General features: G+C 36.7%; 1 protein-coding gene across 1 annotated transcript in view; it reads left to right on the top strand.

The window, feature by feature from the left end:
- LOC128248350 (uncharacterized) overlaps positions 1–24,373 on the top strand; it is a 32,281-nt gene extending 7,908 nt beyond the window's left edge. The window contains 3 exon segments of the mRNA XM_089355445.1: positions 53–163; positions 3,263–3,355; positions 22,531–24,373. Coding sequence (XP_089211571.1) covers positions 53–163; positions 3,263–3,355; positions 22,531–23,649 — 1,323 coding nt within the window. The 3' untranslated portion in view covers positions 23,650–24,373.
- Positions 24,374–25,429: the final 1,056 nt, after the last annotated feature.

The raw sequence follows: 25,429 nt of genomic DNA, 5'->3' as shown, positions 1-25,429 counted from the left end.
TGGACATTTTGTTAAAATTATAACATATTTCAAACAAAATAGTCTTATATAGTTGCAAAATAAAAAAAAATACATTGTTCTTTACTTTCTTACTTTTTCAGTATTATCATTCTGGATTAATGCTCAGAATGCAGGGATTATAAGAAATGATGGAAACACATTGGTATGTCTTTATTAATCTTGTCTGTATTGAAAACTATGTTGTAGTGTATAACCAAATAGAGAGGCAAGTTGATACAAATAGTAGGATACCAGATTAAATGCCTTAGTTTTTGTCATTTGTCAGTCTGCATTTTCAGTTCATATCTCTATGAGATCATTTGTCTTCTATTAGAAATTAAACAAATACCTACAATATATGATAACTCAATTCACAATACTCTTCGACAAAAATTGACCTAATGCTTTCTCAATAGAACTGTATATAACCCCATAATAATTGTGGAAATAATTTTTAAAGTGTTATCCAAACCATCTAGATGTTTTAATGACATTTTTTAACCTTTAGTCTTCACTTAGGCATTGCTGTATTGACTTTCCCATTGTTGATGCCATTCCCTTTTTTAGGTGCAAATGTAATCATTTCCCAAATAAATTGCACTTCATATTCACGGCTCCAATGAAGCAATAAGGTGTTATTCAGGCACTCTGCTATGAGTCCACTGCATCTTATTGCAGAACAGCTATAAGCTAATGTAGTTCATAAGATAATCTTTTAGTCTTCCATAGACTTAATGTTGCCATAACTAATGTCATTTATCAGGAAATAGACTGGTATATAAATGAGAGATGACTGGGATACTATGAACATGTAATATATATATATATATATATATATATATATATATATATATATATATATATATATATATATATATAAGTTACGTAGCAATCTTCTCTACCTACAGTTATCACATTCGGTTAAAATGCCTTACGGTTAAGCTGGTTCCTATGTATTTCCCTGAAGAGACGATTACATCTTTATTAACATCACTTATTCCTTTGGAAGGAACCATTTGTAATCTTCGAAACATATGTTGGAAATAAAAGAATTCATTTAACATATGCGTATTACTCCATTTATTAAATTTTTATATTTACTCAATTACCCAAAATAACAGGGAGTTTCTACCTCATAAACAGGAGTTACACCACAGTCATTTTGTGATCTTTGCTACCTTGGTATCTATTAACTAATTTATTTTGTCGGAGTTAATTATTAACTAAGAGAAAATAAATACTTATAATAATATATGTATGTATATATGTGTGTATATATATATCAGTATACTTAGTATTTAGTTTAAAAAAAAACGTAACTGACAAGAGCAAGCTAGTAAAATATTTCTTGTTTCTCCCTTCCTATTTGCTTCCATGGCTTTAAAGAAAGCGTTCAAGTTATTTGTACATGACTGGATTTGGTAAGTGCTGATGTTTAAGATATAAAAGTTATGTTTTTAAAGAAAAAACAAATTTCTAGATTTATTGACACACTTATCATTTATGCAGAACTGGATAGATATTTAAGATCTTGGCTCCCACAACAAATTTCTGTATTTTTACTCTTGACTTTTGATATATATAAATATATTTAACCTGATAGATTATGTCAATGTACTGTATGCTCTCTCTCTCTCTCTATATATATATATATTAGCTGAGGCCAGTATTCCCTGGCTGGCCCCTGTGCTGGTGGCATGTTAGAAGCACTATCCAAACATGATCGATGCCAGGCCTGTCTGACTGGCTCCTGTGCTGGTGGCATGTAAAAAAAGCACCCACTACACTCTCGGAGTGGTTGGTGTTAGGAAGGGCATCCAGCTGTAGAAACATTGCCAGATCAGATTGGATCCTGGTTCAGCCGCTGGCTCTCCAGACCTCAGTCAAACCGTCCAACCCATGCCAGCATGGAAAACAGACTTTAAACGATGATGATGATGATGATATATGGTGAAGTCTCACATAAATAAATTAAGTGAATGAAAAGTTTTGATCATCTGAGATCAATCAAGCAATTAGAATGAATAACAAAAATGTAGTCTAATTTTTCAGCTCAATGTCTTAGGTATGTGAGATTTTACAATATATGTGTCTAGTATGCAAACATTTTTCTGAGATGTTTGCTCTCATTTATATTGTTTGTGATTATAATTAAACCCACTATACTCATTACTATTTCTGTGTATATCAAACACTCTTACATAAATTACTTGTGTCAGCAATGTTAATTTTTCATACTATAGAATATATTCATAGGTTTTTATAAATCAATTACATTTACTAGATTAACAAGACAACTGTAAATGTCTGTTCTGTTTGACATATAACCTTAATGACCTAAAAGATGGCTGAAAGTCGGAGTGGAATAACCAGCTTAAGGGTAGTAAATGGAAAGAAGATTAAGTGTAAAGGCATTAGTACGATGGAGATGGTGATACAGAGAATGCCAATGAATGACAAGGTTGTGGATGGTTTTAAAGACCAGATGTACTTTTATCTTCTATATTGACTATTTTATTCAAATTATTTGATAAACTCATCTTATTGCAGTTATCTCCCTCCTTTGTTATTTTTAGATTTTAAATGCTTCTAGAAGAAGTTTTTTTGTCTAGTAATTGTTTGAATAATTTCAGTTGATCAAAGTTTTTTAGTTCACTGAATTCTAGCTTATTCATATGAGGATGGAAAAGTGAACATTAAACAATGATGACGATGATGATGATGATGACAATGGGCTTCTTTCAGTTTCCATCCATAAAATCCACTCACGAAACTTCAATCACTCTGGGGCTGTAGTAGAAAGCATTTGCTCAAAGTGTCATGTAGAGACACTCAAAACCATGTGATTGGGAATCAGATTTCTTAACCATTCAGTCACACCTCCATCCTAGTATTAGCTGTGAAATATTGATTTCAAATTTTGGCACATGGCCATCAAGTCCAAGCAAGGAAGTAAGTCAATTACACCGACCTCAGTGTTTAACTGCTACATATTTTATCAACCCTGAAAAGCAAAGTCAACCTCGGCAAAATTTGAACTTAGAACATAAAGACAGACGAAATACTGCCAAGCATTTTGCCCAGTATGTTAACAATTCTGCCCAGTATGTTAACAATTCTGCCAGCTCACCGCCTTATTAGGTGTGAAGTATTGTTTAGAGTTTAGTCAAGTGTTGACGAAATCCTATATAAACCTTAACTTGCAACACAATCTTTAAGTTCATGTTTTCTGTATCATTTATATTGTATTGATATTTTCCAGGTTTATTTCAGTAGCAAAGGAGACTTTGAAACCACTTCTATATTTCCTGGTCAGTGGATTACTAGGAGCCTCAGGAGAAAAACTTTTAAATTGGTTTGTATTACTTTTTATGTGTTTTATTTCCATTATGGATAGATTCAAAGTGTTGCCAGTATTGTTGAATGTGTGTGTGTGTGTGTGTGTATTCATGTGTATGTGTGTGTGTTGTTTTATCCTCCTCCTGGTCGCCGCTGCCACCACCACCACCATCATCACCATCATCATCACCATCATCATCACTTAAAGTTCATTTTCCATTCTAGCATGGGTTGGATGGTTTGACATCTGATGGGTTCTGTCTGAAGAATCTGAGGGTGTAGAATATGGGAGGAAGAAAGGAGGGAGAGATAATCAGGTTCTTGTGGGAGAAAAACATTATTACTCACTTTTTTGAGAGAGAGTGAGAATGAACAGTAGGAGCTACAAGCCCAAAAGTCTCCTCAAGGTAAATCTATCTTCCCTTGGAATTGTAAAACAAATTTATAAAACTTGACATGTTCTAATCAAAAAGCTAGAAGTATTATCTCATTATAGAGAAATTGATTGTAAATATTTGTAAATATTAATTGCATGCGTGATTCCTGATAGTGCAGCACTATGTCGTAGAATAGTCTATTAACTAGAAGGATTAATGGAGAATCTTGCATCTCACAATATAGAAATATTTCTCATGGCACCAGCAGACAAAATGGAAAAGGCATTGTGAAGGAGATGCACTGGAACAGTCACTCTGACTCACAGAGCTTGCACTTGCAGACAACAATCTCCACCCCTGACACTGGTGGGCAGGGATATAGTCTAGGGCCAAGCATGCTGGAGGTTTCAGCTGTCACAGGCTTGACCATAAACCTGTCAGAGAGCGACTGCTACCTTGTCAGTTTACTTTTTTTATGGCATGGGTTAGATGATTTGACTGAAACTGGTAAGCTGGAGAGCTGCACCAGGTTCCAATCTGATTTGGCATGGTTTCTATGGCTGGATGCCCTTCCTAATGCCGACCACTCCAAGAGTGTGATAGGTGCTTTTTATGTGCCACTGGTACAGGTGCCAGTTATGTGAAACCAGCATTGGCCACAATGATGACGATGCTTTCACTTGGCTTGATGAATCTTCTCAAGCAAGGTACATCACCAAAGGTCTCGGTTACTTATCATTGCCTATATGAGGCCCCACATTCAAAAGGTGCTTTTTATGGATACCTACTATGTGACACTGGCATTGAACATGATTACAGTTCCATTTGGCTTGATAAGTCTTCTCAAGTATGGCATATCACCAAAGTTCTTGGTCATTTGTCTTTGCTTTCATGAGGCCCAACATTTGAAGATCATGCTTCACTACCTTGTCCCATATCGTCCTGTCTACCTCTCCCACAGGTTCCCTCCACAGTTAGACAGTTACTTTCTTACACAGCTGTTCTTGTTTATATGCATCACATGACCATACCAGTGCAGTCATCTCTCTTGCACACCACATCTGATACCTCTTATGCCCAGCTTTTCTCTCAAGATGCTTACACTCTGTTGTGCATGCACACTGACATTGCACATCCAGTGAAGCATACAAACCTCAATACTTTGCAATGACAGGATACTGAGCTAGTATCTGCTTCTTCCTCCTTCTTATCTATTTAATTAAAGACATACCAGCAAAAACAACGAGTTTCCCATTGTTATTATATCCATTTTCTTCTCCTATATATATATAGACAGTCTGTTAAAGTCTGTCATACAGGCCATGACGAAGGGAAATAGCCCTGAAACTCGAGTCGCCTTTATATATATATATTTTTATTTATATTTATATATTTATATATTTGATCCTTTATATTGAACACTCAATATTTCATCTACATTCAATACTTTCTTTCATGGTGCCATCCATTTTTATTTTATTTTATTTTATATTGTATATTGTATATCATATTATATTCCATATTCTATACCCCACATTAGTTCTGCAGGAATATAAATAAAACATAAAAAACAGACAGTGTTGGAACTCTTTTAAGTAAAATAATATATTCCTCTATACACAATCATACAAAAAAACCCCACCTTTTTTGTATTTATTTTTACTCGCATATATATATATATATATATATATATATACTAGCAGTATAACCCGACCTTGTCTGGGTGTGACTTATTACGCCATCTACGATAAGTCTTGCTAGGTGAAAATCAACTAAAAAAGAAAGCCTTACAACGAAAAAACCCTTATGATGTAAATATGTTCATAATTCAAAAGACAATGAAATTAATAGGGAAAGTCTGAAGGCTGTTTTGCATAATATTATTAAGCGTACGTAAATTTCATCCGTCTAATTGGCTATAGAAATGCTTGTGCAAAACAACTTTTTGCGCTGCCCTGATTATACATAGCAGGGTAATCCCTTTTAGCAGGAGCTAGGACGGCAATTTGTGATCAAGCAACTGCTGGAGATCTGTTGCTATACAGTTTTGCCAGAATTCTATCAGATTAGGCAGAAGATGTTGATGCACCATTTTGCATTATGTTCAAAGTAGCTTCTGGAATGTGGTGAATTGCTGCAGTCTGTTGCTGTCATTTTAAACTGGTTGCTTTCTTTCCCCAGCAAACTCTCTTCTTTGGAGGCATAAGCTATGTATATATTAAACAGAACAACAAAAGTTATAGATGGCAGGGTCGGTAATTTTCACATTTCTGTAATTTTTCAGATTAACACCCGCACGATTACCCAACCCTAACCCTAAAACCCTAAACCTAACCCTAACACTAACCCTAACACTAACCCTAAACCCTAACCCTAACCCTAACCCTAAAAGCATAACTGTAACACTAACCCTAATCCTAACCCTAAACCCTAACCCTAACCGTAACCCTAAAACCCTAACCTTGACCCTAAAACCCTAACCCTAACACCCTAGTGAAAATCGTAGTATATTTACCAAACATTGACTAACATGAGCCATATTGTAGACAATGATTGTGTGTACAGGTAGAAGGGAAGAAATATAAAAGTTGCTAGAAACAACAGCCAAATCTCCCTTAAATCACACAAAGTAAACGGAATTTTAAAATTTTTACATCAATGGAATTTTTTCGATGTGAACTTTCCAGTGCAGTAATTACGCGCTCAACATATAATATAGAGAGTAAGAGTAAAAGAGGGAGAGGGAGAGAGAAAGAGAGAGGGAGAGAGAGGGGGAGAGAGAGAGAGAGAGAGAGAGAAAGTGATACATAAACCCTAACACTGACACCCTAGTGAAAATCGTGGTATATTTACCAAACATTGACGAACATGAGTTATATTGTAGTGAATGTTTTGCGAGAGAGAAGAGGGAGAGAGAGGGGGAGAAAGGAATAGAGATGGTAGCAATGAAGAGAGAGAAAGAGAGAATGGAAGACAGTTATAAAATAGCAATGCGTGCACGTGTTTATATAAGAAACACAGAAACTAAATCTTATATCTATAATGTTGATGTGTGTATGTGTTTATGTGTATGTTGTTGTCACAGATCACGTATGTGTGGTTGTGTGTGTTTTTACGTATCTATGTTATGAAAAATAGGTAAAGAATACTGAGAGGAAAAGTTTAATCTATGACTTTGTATGTATCACTTTCTCTCTCTCTCTCTCTCTCTCTCTCTCTCCCTCTTTTACTCTTACTCTCTATATTATATGTTGAGCGCGTGTGTAAGAACGCTGTTCCAGGGAGAAGGGAAGAAATATAAAAGTTGCTAGAAACAACAGCCAAATCTCCCTTAAATCACACAAAGTAAACGGAATTTAAAAAATCTAATTACTGCACTGGAAAGTTCACATCGAGAAAATTCCATTGATGTAAAAATTTTTACGAAAAAGTGGAAAATGTGGATTTCTATGAACTTTTAAAAAGGCTTCACACAGACACACAACTTCAGCTTTATATATTAAGATGTGTGTGCGTGTGTATATATATATATATATATATATATATATATATATACATATATATATGTGTGTGTGTGTGTGTGTGTGTGTGTGTGTGTGTGTGTGTGTGTGTGTGTGAGTGTGTGTGTGCGTATATATATATATATATATATATATACATTCATACATATATACAGAGTGTAGTGAATAAACTGTCATTTAAATTATACAAAAATGAAAATAACACTACCATCTCATTTTTAACAGGTATATTTACCAAAATTACATAAAAATATCTTGAAATACTAAAGAGTAAATTTATTCAATAAAATCCCATTGGCTTCAACCATGGCCCCCAGACGACTTCTGAATCTCCTGCAACTTTTCAGGATGGTCCCCTTATTTACGTTGGTGAATGCTGCTATAATTCTTGCCTTCAGTTCATCTTTGGCATTACAAGGAACTTGGTTGGTCTCTCGCTCAACTGCATTCCATACATAATAATCAAGTGGGTTGACACCCAAACACTCTGCAATGTTCGTACTGGAGCTTCTGGCATGAATGCCAAGCAGTACATCATGTCATTTCCAAATTTCTGGCAGAGTGGATTGCATCATGGTGCTGTTTTTCTCATAGATGGTGCCCATCTGACCCTACCATACTGTGTTGTTGACAAAATCAAAAACAAACAATGTACATTCACGAAATTAAAAATATAATATGGCAACAATTTACCCATCGCAAGCTGGATATGTATGTGTGTGTGTGTACACACATATACATACATATATATATATATATATATATATATATATATATATATATATATATATATATATATATATATATTTATTGGCTAAACTGGCAATATGACCATCCCCAAGTACAACAACATATATATATATATATACATACATATATATACATATACATATATATATATATCTCGAACCTACAAACTCTTCACATTCCACACAGTTTCACCTGCACCTCCTCCAACCTAATTTACTGCATCCAATGCACCCTATGCAACCAACTCTACATGGGGCAGACGGGCCGCCAGCTGGCTGACCGTTTCACCGAACACCTAAGGGACGTTCGGCTAGGTTCGAACTCCCCCGTCGCCCGTCACTTCCACTTGGCCAACCACTCTCTCTCTAACATCTCCGTTTTTGGCCTCGCCCTGCACCATGGGTCCACTCCCTCGCGACTCCACTTGGAGGAACGCTATATTTTTAACCTTAATTCTTCTTTCCCCTTCGGACTCAACACAGCCCCCTTCTCCTTATGACTCTCCCCTTTACGTCCATGCAACACTTTTCTTTATTTTTTATTTTTTATTTTTTATTTTTATTTTTTTACCTCCCCCCCTCGTCACCTTTACATTATATCCATTATTCTCTTGTTATTACACTCACTACATTTTTCCACATTTTATCTCACCACTTCCTACACGCACACATACCCACACACAAAAAATACACGCACCCATACACACACATGTAAGCACACCTACCCCCCAACACACCACACACACACAACACATATGCATGCACTCACACGCTCAGACTCGCCCACACACTTATACAAACGCACATACACACGCACACTTGCGCATACACACACACGCTAACAATCACGCAAACATACACACACACACACACACCCAAGCATACACACCCTTGCACACATAACCCACAAATACCTCCCACACACCTGACAACCCATACATACCCCCATTCACACATACCTCACATACCTCCCATACACCTACACACACACCTCCCACACACCTTACATATATACCGCTCACATACATGACAAACATGACACACAGACACACAGACACACACAGACACACAGACACACACAGACACACAGACACATACACACACACACACTCATCATAAGAGGTGTACTTTTATAGAAAGTGAGAGAGAATGTGGTAAATATACATAGAGAAGGGAAAAGTTTAACATGAGAAAAGTGAAAAATGAAAAACATTGACAAATAGAGAGATCTTTTCTGTTGCTGTCACAGATTTTGAAATTTTAAAATTAAGTGAAAATATTCAAATTTGGTATATTGATGTACTTTTTCATGTCAAATCCAAGTTTGTGATTCATTTATTCCAGAAAAATTTCAGGAAAATATAATTGAGAGTTAAGGTTTGATAATTTTCATTCAATCAGAAAACAGGATTTGTACATGACAGATATGATAACATTGAAAGTAAATATTAGAAGACAAGGTTTTATACAAAATGAAAGCAATGCGTGAGAGATAGACAGAGAGGGAGAGAGAGAGAGAGAGAGAGAGAGAGAGAGAGAGAGAGAGAGAGAGAGAGAGAGAGAGAGAGAGAGAGAGAGAGGGAGAGAGAAAGTAATAAAGAATGTGGTAAATAATAGAGAGATAGATTGATTGTAACAGATAGAAAATAGGAGACTTGTAGATGTAAAAGTTGAGTTATTTCTATTAGCAAAGTATATTTTTTTATTATTATTTATGGAGAACATTCTCTTTGGAAATCAAATTTGATTTTCTCAAAGACACATCATTTCAGAGTCTTTTGGGGTTAAACACATACTTGCATTTATTATAGCATGTGTGTGCATATATATATATATATATATATATATATATAGTTTTAGGGAAAATAACCAAGTTTCAAGAACTCATCGATGAAAATCCACTATCACATATAGAAAAATTAATAACTAAAATTTCAATTAATTTCAATTGATTTTAATCGATTTAAATTTCCTTTCTATTTGAAAATTGGTTATGAAACACGTGTAGTCATTTTATTATCTTTATCTTATGATATTTACTTTGTTTTATATTATACTCATTTATTGTGCTTTTAATTATTAATTTTTCTATATGTGATAGTGGATTTTCATCGATGAGTTCTTGAAACTTGGTTATTTTCCCTAAAACTATATATTTTATATATATATATCTTAATATATAAATCTGAAATTGTGTGTTTGTGTGAAGCCTTTTTGAATGTTTATAGAAATCCACATTTTCCACTTTTTCGTAAAAATTTTTACATCAATGGAATTTTCTCGATCTGAACTTTCCAGCGCATTAATTAGATTTTTAAAATTCCGTTTACTTTGTGTGATTTAAGGGAGATTTGGCTGTTGTTTCTAGCAACTTTTATATTTCTTCCCTGCTACCTGGAACGCCATTCTTACACACGCGCTCAACATAAAAATATAGAGAGTAAGAGTAAAAGAGGGAGAGGAAGAGAGAGAGAAAGTGATACATACAACGTCATAGATTAAACTTTCATCTCAGTATTCTTTACCTATTTTTCATAACATAGATACGTAAAAACACACACAACCACACATACATGACCTGTGACAACAACATACACATTGCTCTCAATCTCTATTCATTTCTCCCCCTCTTCCCCTCTCGCTCTCTCAAACGTATACACGTGCAAGTAAACAATCATTCACATCGTGGTATATTTACAAAACATTGATGGCATAACTACAGAGTTGTATCCCCCAACTTTGGAAGGTCATAACTTTCATAAAAATGAATATTTTTTAATGAAATTTTCTATGCATATATTATTTATTATGTAGATTCCAAATATACAAAAATTTTCGGTGAAAGTGTTTTGGAAGGGGGTGGGGTACAATATTCGGAAATTCCACTTAAATTCCTCTTAACTTCCAGGAAAATGAATATTTTTTTCATGAAATTTTGTACAAATGTACCTTGATGTATGTACATTTCAAGCATGTAGAAATTTTGAAGGAAACAACTGCAGGTTATTTTTGAGAAGTGTTCCCCACTCGGTGGTGTTTCGGAGCAAGTCGTCCATATTTGTTTAATTTTTCTCTATTATGTGCTTATGTGCATCCTTAGATTTCTAATGAAGTAATAGGCAGTGAAGAGAAGCAGTCATAAGAAAACTTTTAACTACCCCTATTCCTTTCTCTCCCCCTCTCTACCTCTTCCTTTCTCGCTCTCTCAAAAGCATACACGTGCAAGTACACAATCATTCAGTAAAATATAACTCATGTTCGTCAATGTTTTGTAAATTTACCAAGATTTTCACTAGGGTGTTAGGGTTAGGGTTTAGGATTAATGTTACGGTTACGGTTTTTAGGGTTAGGGTTAGGGTTAGGGTTAGGGTTTAGGGTTAGTGTTAGGGTTAGTGTTAGGATTAGGGTTGGGTAATTCTGCGGGTGTTAATCTGAAAAATTACAGATATGTGAAAATTACCGACACTGCCATCTATTATAACTTTTGTTGTTCTGTTTAATATATACATAGATTATGCCTCCAAAGAAGAGAGTTTGCTGGGGAAAGACAGCAACCAGTTTAAAATGACAGCAACAGACTGCAGTAATGCACCACATTCCAGAAGCTATTTTGAACATAATGCAAAATGGTGCATCAACATCTTCTGCCCAATCTGATAGAATTCTGGCAAAACTGTGTAGCAACAGATCGCCAGCAATTGCTTCATCAGAAATTGCCGTCCTAGCTCCTGCTAAAAGGGATTACCCTGCTATGTATAATCAGGGCAGCGCAAAAAGTTGTTTTGCACAAGCATTTCTATAGCCAATTAGACGGATGAAATTTACGTATGCTTAATAATATTATGCAAAACAGCCTTCAGACTTTCCCTATTAATTTCATTGTCTTTTGAATTATGAACATATTTACATCATAAGGGTTTTTTCGTTGTAAGGCTTTCTTTTTTAGTTGATTTTCAGCTAGCAAGACTTATCGTAGATGGCATAATAAGTCACACCCGGACAAGGTCGGGTTATACTGCTAGTTATCTATAAAGCTCAATTTAATTTTAATTTTTTATAAATTGATTTTAATTGAGTTTTTACCTGTAATTTTGTCCCTAATATATATATATATATATATATATATATGTGTGTGTGTGTGTGTATGTATGTATGTATGTATGTATGTATGTATGTATATAACGCCAACAGGGCTCTGCTTCACTTCTGTACTAGAAGACTTGCATACTCCTGTCTCTCCAACTCACCTACCTCTTTCTGTCTATACATAATGGACTAACCAATAGCAGCACGAGGTAAGGTGGAGAGGAACTTCAGCCAGGTTCCTCATGGGCAAGACACATAAGTATAACATCTTCTGGGAAGGTAACAGTGACAGGGTAGGTGACGTGGGCATACTTCTTGCAGAGAAATGGGTGGATAAGGTCATAGAGGTAGTCAGAGTGGGTGATAGAGTGCTTAAGCTTAGGCTAGTCTTACAGAACAGTATAGTGACAATTATCTCTGCCTATGTCCCTCAAGCAGGCCTACCAAATGAACAGAAGGAGCACTTTTATGATATTCTTCTGCTGGCTACCTCAAAGACAAGTGACAATGATCCCCTGCGAGTTCTTCTATGCTGATGACCTTACTCTTATAGCTGAATCACTATCTGAACTAGAGAAGAAGTTCCAGATATGGAAGCAAGGTCTAGAATCAAAGGATCTTAGAGTTAACCTAGCAAAACCCAAAGTCTTAATTTGTAGAAAAGGTGTAAGTAGAGACTCCATAAGCTGCACCCAGTGTAAGCTATGGTTACATAAAAAATGCAGCAACAACAGAGGAAGGTTAAGAGGAAAAGTAACCTTTGTATGTGAAAGTTACACAGATACAATAAATGCCGAAAATGCACAGAAAATAGACTCCATCAACTGCCAGGGAGGCAAGCTAGAGGTAGTAGATAGCTTCCATTATCTAGGTGACCAAGTGAGTAGTGGGTGTGGATGCTCTGAGAGCATAGCTGTGAGAATAAGATTAGGCTGGGTAAAGTTCAGATAACTCCTTCTCCTGCTGGCAACAAAGGCCACTCTCTCAGAGTGAATGGCAGATTGTTTGATGCCTCTGTGTGAACAGCTATGCTGCATGGCAGTGAAACATGGGCTGTGACAGCTGAGGACATGCGTAGGCTTGAAAGAAATGAAGCCAGTATGTTTCACTGGGTGTGCAATATCAGTGTGCATATTCGACAGAGTGTAAGCATCTTGAGAGAAAATTTAGGCATAAGAGGCATCAGATGTGGTGTGCAAGAGAGACGACTGTGCTGGTATGGTCATGTGATGCATATGGACGAGGACAGCTGTATAAAGAAGTGCCAATCTCTAAATGTGGAGGGAACTTGTGGTAGAGGTAGGTAGACCCAGGAAAATATGGGATGAGGTGGTGAAGCATGATCTTCAAACTTTGAGCCTCACAGAGGCAATTACAAGTGACCGAGACCTTTGGTGATATACTGTGCTTGAGAGGACCTGTCAAGCCAAGTGCACCCATGCTGGTGGCACGTAAATAACACCTTTCAAGTGTTAGGCCTCATGAAGGCAAAGTGGCTGAGTTCCTTTCGAGTGTTGGGCCTCATGGAGGCAATGACCGAGACCTTTGACATTATATTGTGCTTGAGAAGAAGACCCATCAAACTGAGCAAAATCGCAGTCAAGGAGATACCAGTGTCATGCAAATTGACACCTGTGCCGATGGCATGTAAAAGCACCCCAGTGTCATGCAAATGGCACCTGTGCTGGTGGCACATAAAAGCACTTAATAACACTATTGGAATGGCTGGCATTAGGGAGGGCATCCAGCCATAGAAAACCATGCCAAATCAGACTGGAGTCTGGTTCAGCCTTCCAACGTGCCAGTTTGGTCAAACCATCCAACCCATGCCAGCATGGACAACAGATGTTAAATGATGATGTTAATTATATTTGTATGTATGTCTATATATTGTATTACGATATATATATATATAAGTATGTATGTAAGAAAAAATGAGTTCAAAAAGAACAATTCAAACTTTTAGGGGGATTCAGAAAGAGAGAAAAAAATGATTTCTAATAAAGATTCATCATATTCATAAAAATCAGCCAGAGCAAGTAATAAGAATATGAAAATAATATTTGAAGAGTTTTGTTATAGGTATAAAAATATACCATAAAACAAGTATAAAAAAATGGACAAAAATGTAGAATCAGAAATAGATTTATTGCAAAACTGGATTCAATGCATATGTACGTTTCGAAAAACAATGCAAATGTATAAGAAAAAAATAAAAATTTAATTATAGTAATTATAATTAAATTTATGCATTGTCATTCTCATCAGTGTGGAGAATCTCTTGAAGAATGTCAAGAAAGTTTAATATGATGAAATAGAATAAAATAGAATAAAAATAAATATAAGATAAGATACAATAACAGAACACAGATGGGGCAGTAAGGGAAAATCGGATAATTTACAAACCAAGTTATGAAAGGGAAAAAATAATGATAACAACAATAATAATAATAATAATGAGAGAGACGAAAAAGAAAAAGAAAGACATATCATTGTGTACACAAGTCTATATGTGCAGTAAAACTATAACATAAGAATATAACGGATATGTTTCAAAAAATGGTAACAGGTCAAGACGAAATACAATGGAAACAAGGGCCACGTGTGCCTAGTAGAGTACAGCATAAAAATATCAAAAGCAGAAAAAAGCCATAGAGAGTTATACGTATACATGATAATATTGAAAAAGTAAAAAATAATATGCATTTATATATATATATATATATTACCAGAAGCTGAGAAGCATGACTATGTTTGAGAGTGATTCAATATATAAGTAGAAAATGTGCATGCAGGCAGAGACAAAAACAAAAAGGTAAATTCGTTTCGAACAGATAGTGAAGGATAAGATGTAGATCCAGGATGGCTTTCTACATGACTGAGAAATTCTCTTTTGATGGGGTTGAATGTGGCCAAAAGTTTTAACAGCCTGATGAAATTACCAAGATTTAACTCATCTTTTAATTGAAGTGACTCTCTGTGTCCTCACAATGCGAGGTTGTGTGTTGCAAGAAATTTGATACAATGAAGAACACTTGTCAAGATACTATGCCATCTCTGTCTTTCACCTTCCATTACTGATTGTAGCTTAGCATCGATTAGTCCATTCTAAACTAAATTTCTCTCAAAATCTTTCCATTGAGTGAAACAAACATGATTTGGCGAATTCTCATGGAGAGGTATTCTTTCTGGTTTCTTCCATTGGTAGAATCCACATTCTTTTTCTAATGAGGACTGCAGATTGGACTGCAGATTGGACTGTATAAAAAGCAGACAGCAGATGCAAAGTGTTGTCTTCTTAGAGGAAGCCATGAGCATATATTTCCTCACTGTTGCCATTTCCTACTTTTCTCCTAAACCTTGTTCTTGTTCATTGCTTGGTTGTTTGTTAGTAAGAAAACACTGTCCAAATTCAGAAAGAACTTCCAACCTTTCTGCAATATTTGCATTCTCAATGCATCAAAAACAATTGCCCTTCCTTTATCTTTATTGAACTTCAGAAGTCCAGTGTCATATTTTTCAATTATCATCATCATCATCATCATCATCATCATTATCGTTTAACGTCCACTTTCCATGCTGGTATGGGTTGGATGGTTTGACTGAGGGCTGGCAAGCTAGAAGGCTGCACCAGGCCCCAATCTGATCTTGCAAAGTTTCTACAGCTGGATTCCCTCCCTAACATCAACCACTCTGAGAGTGTAGTGGGTGCTTTTACATGCCACTGGCATGAGGGCCAGTCAGGCGGTACTGGCATTGACCATGCTCAAATGGTGCTTTTTATGTGCCACCAGCACAGGATCCAGTCAGACTGCACTGGCAACGGCCATGCTTGAATGGTGTATTTATATACCACCAGCACGGGAACCAGTCAGGCAGCCCTGGCAATGATCATGCTCGAATGGTGCTTTTAACATTCCACTGGCACAGGTGCCAATCAGGCGGTACTGTCATCGGCCATGACAACGATTTCAAAAGTGCAGTTTATTGCCTAATGATTGAAGGGTACTCTTAAATGGGCTGGTTATGCAGCACTGGCACTGACATAGGCCACAGTTATGGTCTCATTTGGCTTGCCAGGTCTTCTCAAGCACAGCATATCTCCAAAGGTCTTGGTCACTTATTATTCATTGCCTTGGTGAGGCCCAATGTTTGAAGGTTGTGCTTCACCACCTCATCCCAGGTCTTCCTGGGCCTACCTCTTCCACAGGTTCCCTCAACCGCTAGGCTGTGACACTTTTTCACACAACTTTCCTCATCCATTCACAACACATGACCATACCAGTGCAGTAGTCTCTCTTGCACACCACATCTGATACTTCTTAAGTCCAACTTCTTTCTCAGTGAGCTTATACTCTTTCGTGTATGCACACTGACATTACACATCCAGTGGAGTATACTGGCTTCATTCCTTGCAAGCTTATGCACGTCCTCAGCAGTCACGGCCCATGTTTCACTGCCATGTAGCATGGCTGTTCGTACACATGCGTCATACAGTCTGCCTTTTACTCTGAGTGAGAGGCCCTTTGTCACCAGCAGAGGTAAGAGCTCTCTGAACTTTGCCCAGGCTATTCTTATTCTAGCAGCTACACTTTCAGAGCATCCACCCTTGCTACTGACTTGGTCGCCTGGGTAATGAAAGCTATCAACTACGTCTAGTTTTTCCACCTGGAATGTGGCAGAAGTTGTTCTCTGCACATTTTCAGTGTTTATTGCTCCTGAGCATTTGTCACACACAAAAACTATCTTCCCAGTTGGCCTTCCTTTGATATTACTGCACCTCTTATGTGTCCATAGCTTACACTAGGTACATCTTATGGAGTTTCTACCTATGCCTTTTCTACAGATTGAGCAGGGCCATCTACCTGAATGGATTTGTGGTTTGTCTCCTTCCTACTTATTAAGACTTTGGTTTTTGCTCGGTTGACTCTAAGGCCCTTCGATTCTAATCCTTGCTTCCACACCTGAAACTTCTCTAGTTCTCATAGTGACTCAGCTATTAGAGCAAGGTCATCAGCATAGAGAAGCTCCTAGGGGCATCCTGTCTTGAATTCCTGTGTTATTGCCTGGAGTGGGGTGAGGATTGATCCTTGGTGGACCCTTACTCCTACCCAGAATTTTTCACTGTACTCATTGGCAACCCTCACCTTACTGACATGGCTTGTACAGCTTTCACTAACCATTCATCTATCCTTAGTTTCCTCATTGACCACCAGATAAGGGAGTGGGGGACCCTGTCAAAGGCTTTTTCCATGTCAACGAACGCCAGGTACAGAGGTTTATCTTTGGCTATGTATTTCTTGCAGCTGTCTTACCAGAAATATAGCATCAGTGGTACTTTTCCCTGGCACAAAACCAAACTGCATCTCATCGAGACTGACTCTCTCTCTAGTTAGTTGGGCTATGACCCTCTCTGTTATTTTCATCACCTGATCCAACAACTTGATACCACTGTAATTATTTGTATCTAATGCATCACCTTTACCTTTGTAGCAGTTGACTATGGTGCTGCTACACCAGTCATTGAGTATGACTCCTTCATGTATCACCTGGTTGACTATACGGGTGACTAGACTATAGCTGACACTGCCAGATATTTTGAGCCTTTTTGTGGCAATTCCTGATCTGTCTTCATACCCTTAATTGCTTTATCTACCAAGGTACTGTCAATTTGGATAGCTGGTCCCTCTGTTGGGTCGACATTTGGCACACTCTCTTTCTCCCATTCATTCTCTTCATTTAACAACCTTTCATACAGGCATCTCCAAGTCTCTCTCCTTGCAGCCTCATTATATGCAAGTGAGACGTCATACATGCAGACACATTTCTCTCCTATGACATCACGAGTCTCTCTCACACACTGTCTTGCAACACGAAACACTTCAAGTCTTTGGTCCTCATGATGCAGAACATTGGCAAATTTCTTCTTATCTGCTTCCCCTCTGGCTAAATAAACCTGCCTCCTAGCTTCCCTTCTGGCAGTTTGATACAATTCCCTGCTACCATCGTTCTTCCAGTTCTTCCATGCCTGTTTCTTTTCCCTAATGACCCTGTCAACTACATTGTTCCACCACCACATTACCTTGGGTTGAGAAGGGATTTTGCACCATCCACAGATCTGGTCAGTGGCCCTCAACAGGTTGTCTCATAGAAACTTCCAGCTGTATTCCACATCATGTGATGCTATATCCCCCTCTATTTCGTCAAAAACTTCAAGTAATGTCTCTAAATCTCTGTCCATTCACACGATCCTTGAGTTTCCAGACCCTTCTCCTCCATGCTGGTCGTCTTCTGGGTATCCATTTAGTCCTGATCCTGAAGTTGTTAACTACTAATCTATGTTGTAGGGTGCAATCTTCACCTGGGAAGTTTTTGGCATTTATAAGTAGCCATCTTTCCCGTTTCCTGGTGAGGATATAATCAATTTGTCTAGTGTGTCCCCCATATCAGTAGGTGAGTAGGTAGCTGGCAGGTTTCCTGAAGTTAGTATTACAAACCATAAGATCATTTGCATTGCAGAACTCCAGTAGCCTGGTTCCTTTCTCATTGTGGGAACCAAAACCATAACCTCTATGTACGCCATGGAAGCCCCGCACATGTTGTCCAATTGAAGTCACCAGCCACAGAGAGAAGGTCCCTGTCATTCGTCGATGATGTAGTCTGCAAGAGAGTGTCATAAAATTGGTCTTTCTGTTCATCAGGTAGCCCCGGCTGAGGGGCATAGGCCGAGATAATGGTTGCTAACCCATGTTGCAGCACTAATCTTATCTTAAGTATTCTATCGCAGACTCTGACTACCTCGATTACCTTATCAACTCATTTCTCCACAAGAAGTATACCCACGCCCCCGACCCCATTAGTGTTCCCTGCCCAGAAAATCTTATACTTACGTTCTTTGCTTGTGAGGGTCCTAGCAGAACCTCCTCTCCACCTTATTTTTTGGATGCAACACAAATCTACACATCTCCTTTCAAGCATCTCAACAATTTCACCAGACCTACCTTTCAGTGTGCCAACATTGAGTGTGCCAACATTGAGTGTGCCAACCCTGAGGGTGTGGGAGGTGTGGGCCTGTGAAACCCTGGGATGAGGGACAGCAACATCATGTACCTGTAAAGAAAGCTCGCATTTGGCAGAACTCGTGTACATACAATAGCTTTCAACCTGCATACACTACAACATTATTTTTATGCACTACATAATCACTACCTTACATAGGAGATAAACCCTAAGTAGGGATGGGGGAGCATTAAGCCTTTAGAAGTGTTCACGGGAGACATCCAATAGAGGTCAGAGGATAGAGACTTCCGGTACAGGTGGTGGGATGGGAACGACAGGCACACTGGGAAACAGCGAAAACTCAGGCTGCCAGTGTCAGAGAATATTATGATAATAATGAGATAGAATTGGGCATTTGAAATTCTTAACTAGTGCTATAACCAAGAGTTTTTAATCAGCCAAACTGTGACAAAATTAGATAAATTAGTGAATAAGTGACGATAATAAATGAGTGTGAACGAGAGGGAGAAAGAGAGAGAATTGGATTGAGTGAAGAGATCTTAAGTCTTTTTGTTTTTTTAAACATACAGCATGGAAGACGAAACTATGTTTACACAGATAATGAAATAGATAGAATAATGAAATGAACTAATAAGGTAATTATGACCTGCACTGAAAAGAGAGGTTTAGATGTACTAGGTTGAAAAACAAGATTGCTTCTCCCCAGGATTGCATATCTTCAGGATTGCTTATCTTCAAGATTGCTTATTTTCAAGATTGCTTATCTTCAGGAATTCCAGTTAGCACATTTTCTTTTGTAAATGTGTTTTCCACTACCTTCACGTTGTCATCATCATCGCCATCATCACCACAAACATCAGAACTGCCTTCATATAATGTTTCTACTTCACTTTTTTTGTTAACTGCGACATTTGTCCCACTTTCTTTGGATTTAAGGAAACATGACTTGGACTTGTTTTCTAATGAAATTGCATATGCTTCAGTTTCAGTGGCAAGAAAATTTTCACAAACTTAAAATGTCTGTGAACTTGTCGAATGATTTGATTCTTTTTAGCCAAAATAATGAATAAGGGTCTTGCTTGATTTCAAAGCCTCTTCACTCTCTCATTTCTGCCTTTTCCTTCCTTTAGCTCCACTTTCATTTTTAGGGAAGGCACGCATCATGTTCTTGTGACAAACAAGTAAAAGTTGTAAACATTGTACAGAGAAAAGAGTAAACCTTAATATAGTCATAATTATCAGGTCATCCCATAAGTTCTGCCAATTTTACCTTTTTTAAAATTGAATGAAATTCAATAGTATTTTAGAATGTCTAATGGAATTAAAAATTATTTTTATGCATTTTCTGTACACTTAAACTAATTAAATATTATTTTACAGAATAATAGAATTAAAATTTTTTGATTAAAATCCTTTCTAACATGGAAGTATCCAAAGAGCATTTAAGGCACATAATGCTTTATGAGTACAAAAAAAGAAACTCTGCAGCTGAAGTGACTCGAAACATACACTCAGTTTATGGGAAAGAATGCTTGAATGAAAGAACTTGCAGAAGAAGGTTTGCAAAATTCAGAAGTGGAGATTTCAGCCTTGAAGATGAAGATCGAACAGGACGTCCAGTTGAGTTTGATGATAAGCTCCTTGAGGCATTACTTGAAGAAAATCCTGCATGAACAGTTGAAGAATTGGCAATAAAGCTTAGTTCAAACCATACAACTGTTCATTGTCATCTTCAACAACTTGGAAAGTTTCCTAAACTTGGAAAATGGGCGCCTCATAAATTGTCCGAAAGCAACTGCAAATCACAAGTTGACATCTGCTCTTCTCTCCATTCTTGTGAACTCATTTCGTCTTTTTGGATAGACTTGTGACTGGTGATGAAAAATGGATCTTCTATTGAAATGTTAAACATCGTAAACAGTGGCTTAGTAAAAGGGAAAAAGCTCAACCATAACCGAGAAGGGAACTTCATGGGAAAAAGGTTCTTCTCTCTATCTGGTGGGATTGCAAAGGAGTAATTCACTTTGAATTGTTACCACCTAATGCAACAATCAATGTTCAAATCTACTGTCAGCAATTAGAGTGTTTGAACCAAGCTTTGAAGAAAAAAAGACCCAATTTAGTGAATCGAAAAGGAGTGATGTTTTATCAGGACAATGCATGACCCCACACTGCAAAGATCACATCACAGAAGATCGAAGAGCTTGGTTGGGAAAAAATTCCTCATCCACCTTATTCTCCTGACCTTGCTCCTTCAGACTACCATTTGTTTCGTAGTTTACAGAATCATTTGGGGGACATAACTTTTGCGAGCCAGGAGGAGGTTGAAACTGACATTTCAGAGTTCTTCGCTTTGAAACCAAAAGAGTTTTACATTGATGGGATTAAAAAGCTTATAAATAGATGGAAGGAAGTCATAGATAATCAGGGAAAGTACATTGATGATTAAATTTCAATTAAATATAACATTTGATCACTTGTTTTCTTTATTCAAAATTCGGACAGAACTTATGGGATGACCTGATAGAAGTAGAAAATGAATTACTCTGCTTTAAAGCTTATAGAAGAGATCATATTGTAGAACCCAGTTGAACTGCTCTACTGTTTGTAGTATTGTTTTCTTGAAGTATCTCAAATATCCAAGGATAGAAATGGGACAACCACTTTTGAATGATCTTATTAGCAGTCACATGTCTGCTTGGGGTAGGAAGTCGAAGTCTTAATTGATAACATAACAAACCATTTACAGTATGTACACTGGAAGTTGCAAGCTATGCAGAAATGAAAAATCGATTTACACTGATAAAATAAGAATGAACTATTTTTAGAACCACAAAAATGATTAACGATTAAATGAATAAACGACAGTTAAGTAAATTTAACAGTGTTTATCACCACAATTAATTTTACACCCTTAGTTGTGCAGTATGTGTAGTAGGCAAGGCAAAAATATATGGGTTTCACTCAATTGAGCCTCAAGCCTTTTTTGATGCCCTTTGTAAAAATGTCCTGCCATGAACGTAGACAACCATCATATTGCATTTACCTTCAATAACAGTATAAAACGATAAGCTGGAGATCCACCTTAACAATTGCACTTTTATAAATGACGTTCAAGCTTATTGTATTATAGTCAATTCTGCACCCCACTTCAATTAGTGGCCAGGGATGTGCTCCCCACCCATCCTCTGTTATGCTATTGCAGTACGGTACTGTTTCTACTTTTCTGGTTTTCACCTATCACAGAGGGTTATGGAACATAACACCCATGATAGTCAAGGATTACTGTATATACATATATTTATATATATATGTCACTTGTTGACCAAAGAAGGAAGATGTACTAGATAATTCATTAAAACTGTTTCATGAAAATATGAACAAATTTTTTTTGTTGGCATTTTAAGACATTGTTTTCTTAAATTTTCTCATTAACAGTTAGCACTGGATTCAACCTACTTCAACCGTTTTGTATGGGTGTGTCCAAACTGGGATGTGAAGAGCAATAACCAGAAATTCAAGAACGCATTTGCATATTTTGGGACGACAAATGAAAAACATGGTAATAAACCCGCAGCCAATTGCTTTTGTATGAGTCGTTCTAAGAGCAGAATAAGAACTTGCTATCTAGAATCAAGAGAAACTGAAACTATCCCTGATAAAATGTGTAATGTAAAAAAACAAATATATTTTGAGAAAATTCAAGAAGACCTAGCTTTGAAGTTACTAAAACAGGGCAGGCTGTTTAGAAAACAAGAGAATGTTGTACTAGATGTTGATGAAGAATATATTGGTTATGAATTCCCTTTTGCTCCACTTCTTGCTACAGGTTTGACCATAGCTGATATAATGTCTATAAATGGAGACATACAGTAAATAATATGCCCAAAAGTAATGAGAAATGAAAGAAAAGCAGACAATGTTTTGTCTAAGATAATCTTTGAAATTTCTAAACAAAGACAACATTTTTGTATGAAAAAGAAGCCAGAAAATTGTTCCAAATTTCCCATGAGCCACAATTTCGTATCTGCTATACATATGTTTACTAAACCTTTGTCATCACTGTCTCCTGCCCTGTCTTGTAAGAAAAAAGTTGCTACAAAGTATTTAGAAAAATTTGCTTTAAAGTTAGCATCAATGAAAGAGAAACAGTTACTTGCTATACGTGAAGTTGGCTTTTGTTTTATTTCACTTCTTAAGACACTTTATTGGGAAAATAGCTTTCAGCTTTGTCTTGGTGGAAGTGTTTTAAATAACAGTATTCACCATCTTCATTCTCTGCAACAGCAAGAAGTCTTTTCCCGCATTAAATTCTTTCAGAAATTCATGTCTGAAGTTAAGTTCCGACCAAGATTTATAACTCTGACAAGGTCTCTCCGAAATGGTTTTACACTTCGTAATTACTTTCATAAAATTGAGCAGGAAATTCTCTCCAGTTTTCAGGCTTTTCACTCTAGACTACTTGTTAATTATGACAGTGATTTACTTGGTGGCAAGATTGGTTGGCCTAAACGTCATTCACAGAATGCTAGTCCAACTTTATCCCACAAAAATTAAACTGGATACTTATATGAGCAATGCATAAATGTATTTCTATTTGTTGAGAAAATTTTGCTTAGTTTGTGATTCAATTTCATTTTTCATTGATTTGGCTAAATATTGGTACACTTTTTAAACAAATTACTGGACAGCTTACATTTTTTGTTAAGGTTTAGACAAAACATCATGGTTTTTCATGATTCATCATCTCCCAACCTTTGTTCACTTCAAATATTATATGACTGATTAGTTTAAAAGTCACACTCGATGCAAACTTTTAAGCTAGCTCCTGTGGAGAACTAATTGGGCCTGTGATCCAAAACTAAAAAGAGCAATAATAATAAAGCATTTATTGGTACCTTACCAATACGGTATTACCCTACCAATATGGTATTATTTTAAATTCAGTTTAAATAAAAAAAACTTCTACGTTCACAAATTTTTGGAGTTCTTTAAAATTTGAATTTTCAACTGTTAGCTTATAACAAACCCTCATCCAGACTTGATCCCAATGCTGGATGTTCAAGAACCAAATGAAGGACAGATTTTTCAATCCAGGTATCATCCTGATTCTGAAAAGGTATAATATGTCTATGAAGAGCAAATGTAGACTGAGATACAGGGGTCCTGGACAGATGGGCAGATAGAATTTCATGTTTGTTATTATAGATAAACAGCAAATATTCATAATGAAGTAACTTTTACTAATAATTATGCTTGTCGTACTCACTTTCATTCAAAGCTACTTAAAAATTTATTGTCCCTGGTGTTTTGAAATAAACTTATATCTTTCATTTATATTTATGTGTTAATTTGTTAATTTTATTGACTTGGAGAGAATCAGGTTAGGGTTAAAAGGAATAAAAAGGAAGAACTGAATCCAGGTTAAAGTCATGGCTAGCTAGGTGTTTAGCGTTTTACTTCTCAGTGCTTGCTATTACATTAAATTAGTAATTTAATTATTATTGTTCAAGTAATTTTTGCTAAGATATTAGTTTATTGTAGTTTCCATCATTGTCAGTGGCAGTGGTGATAGTAGTGGTGGTGATGGTAGCAGCATTGGTGTTGATGGTAGCGGTGGTGTTGGTGGTAGTGGCATCATTGTCAGCATTTTAACATCCACTTTTCTATACTTGCATGGGTTGGATGAAGTTTATTGAGGCAGATTTTCTACAGCCTGAAGTCTGTCATGTCACTAACTCTCACCTGTTTCCAAGCAAGGTAATATTTCCCCTTGTTCAGACAAGTTTTCGCAGAAGACTGAAAATGAATAACATTGTTCATTTTAGAACTATCATGCAATGTTGAGACAAGGAGAAACAAATATGCACACACTTGCACGCATGCACACATAAACACACATGCAGAGACAGACAGATGGACAGATGCACGGACACACAGATGCACGGATGGACGGACCCACAGACGGACAGACAGACAGATAAACAGATAGATAGATAGATAGATAGATAGATAGATAGATAGATAGACAGACAGATAGATAACTTCCTTTATTAGCCACACAGGGCCGAACACAGAGGGGACAAATACAACGAAGAGTTTTTCTTTTCGAGGGGGGGGGCAAAAACAAAGCAAAAAATTTAAATAGGGACAATGATCAAAAGGGATCAAAATCGTTTGAGATATACAAAAGTTGAAATAGTACAAAAACAAAAAAATGTAGTTTCCAAAAGTGGGGAGGTTTATCCGTGGGATGAAAGACCAACGAAAAAACCACGGTAAACTTGGGCAATAATGTCATGCAAAAGACACATTTACAGTTAGTAACTCTCTTTTT

The sequence above is a fragment of the Octopus bimaculoides genome, chromosome 7 (assembly GCF_046866305.1).
Source record: "Octopus bimaculoides isolate indiv1 chromosome 7, ASM4686630v1, whole genome shotgun sequence".
Classification (NCBI taxonomy): domain Eukaryota; kingdom Metazoa; phylum Mollusca; class Cephalopoda; order Octopoda; family Octopodidae; genus Octopus; species Octopus bimaculoides.
Note: the sequence above shows the minus strand (reverse complement) of the source record. Positions and strands in the feature narration are given on the sequence as shown.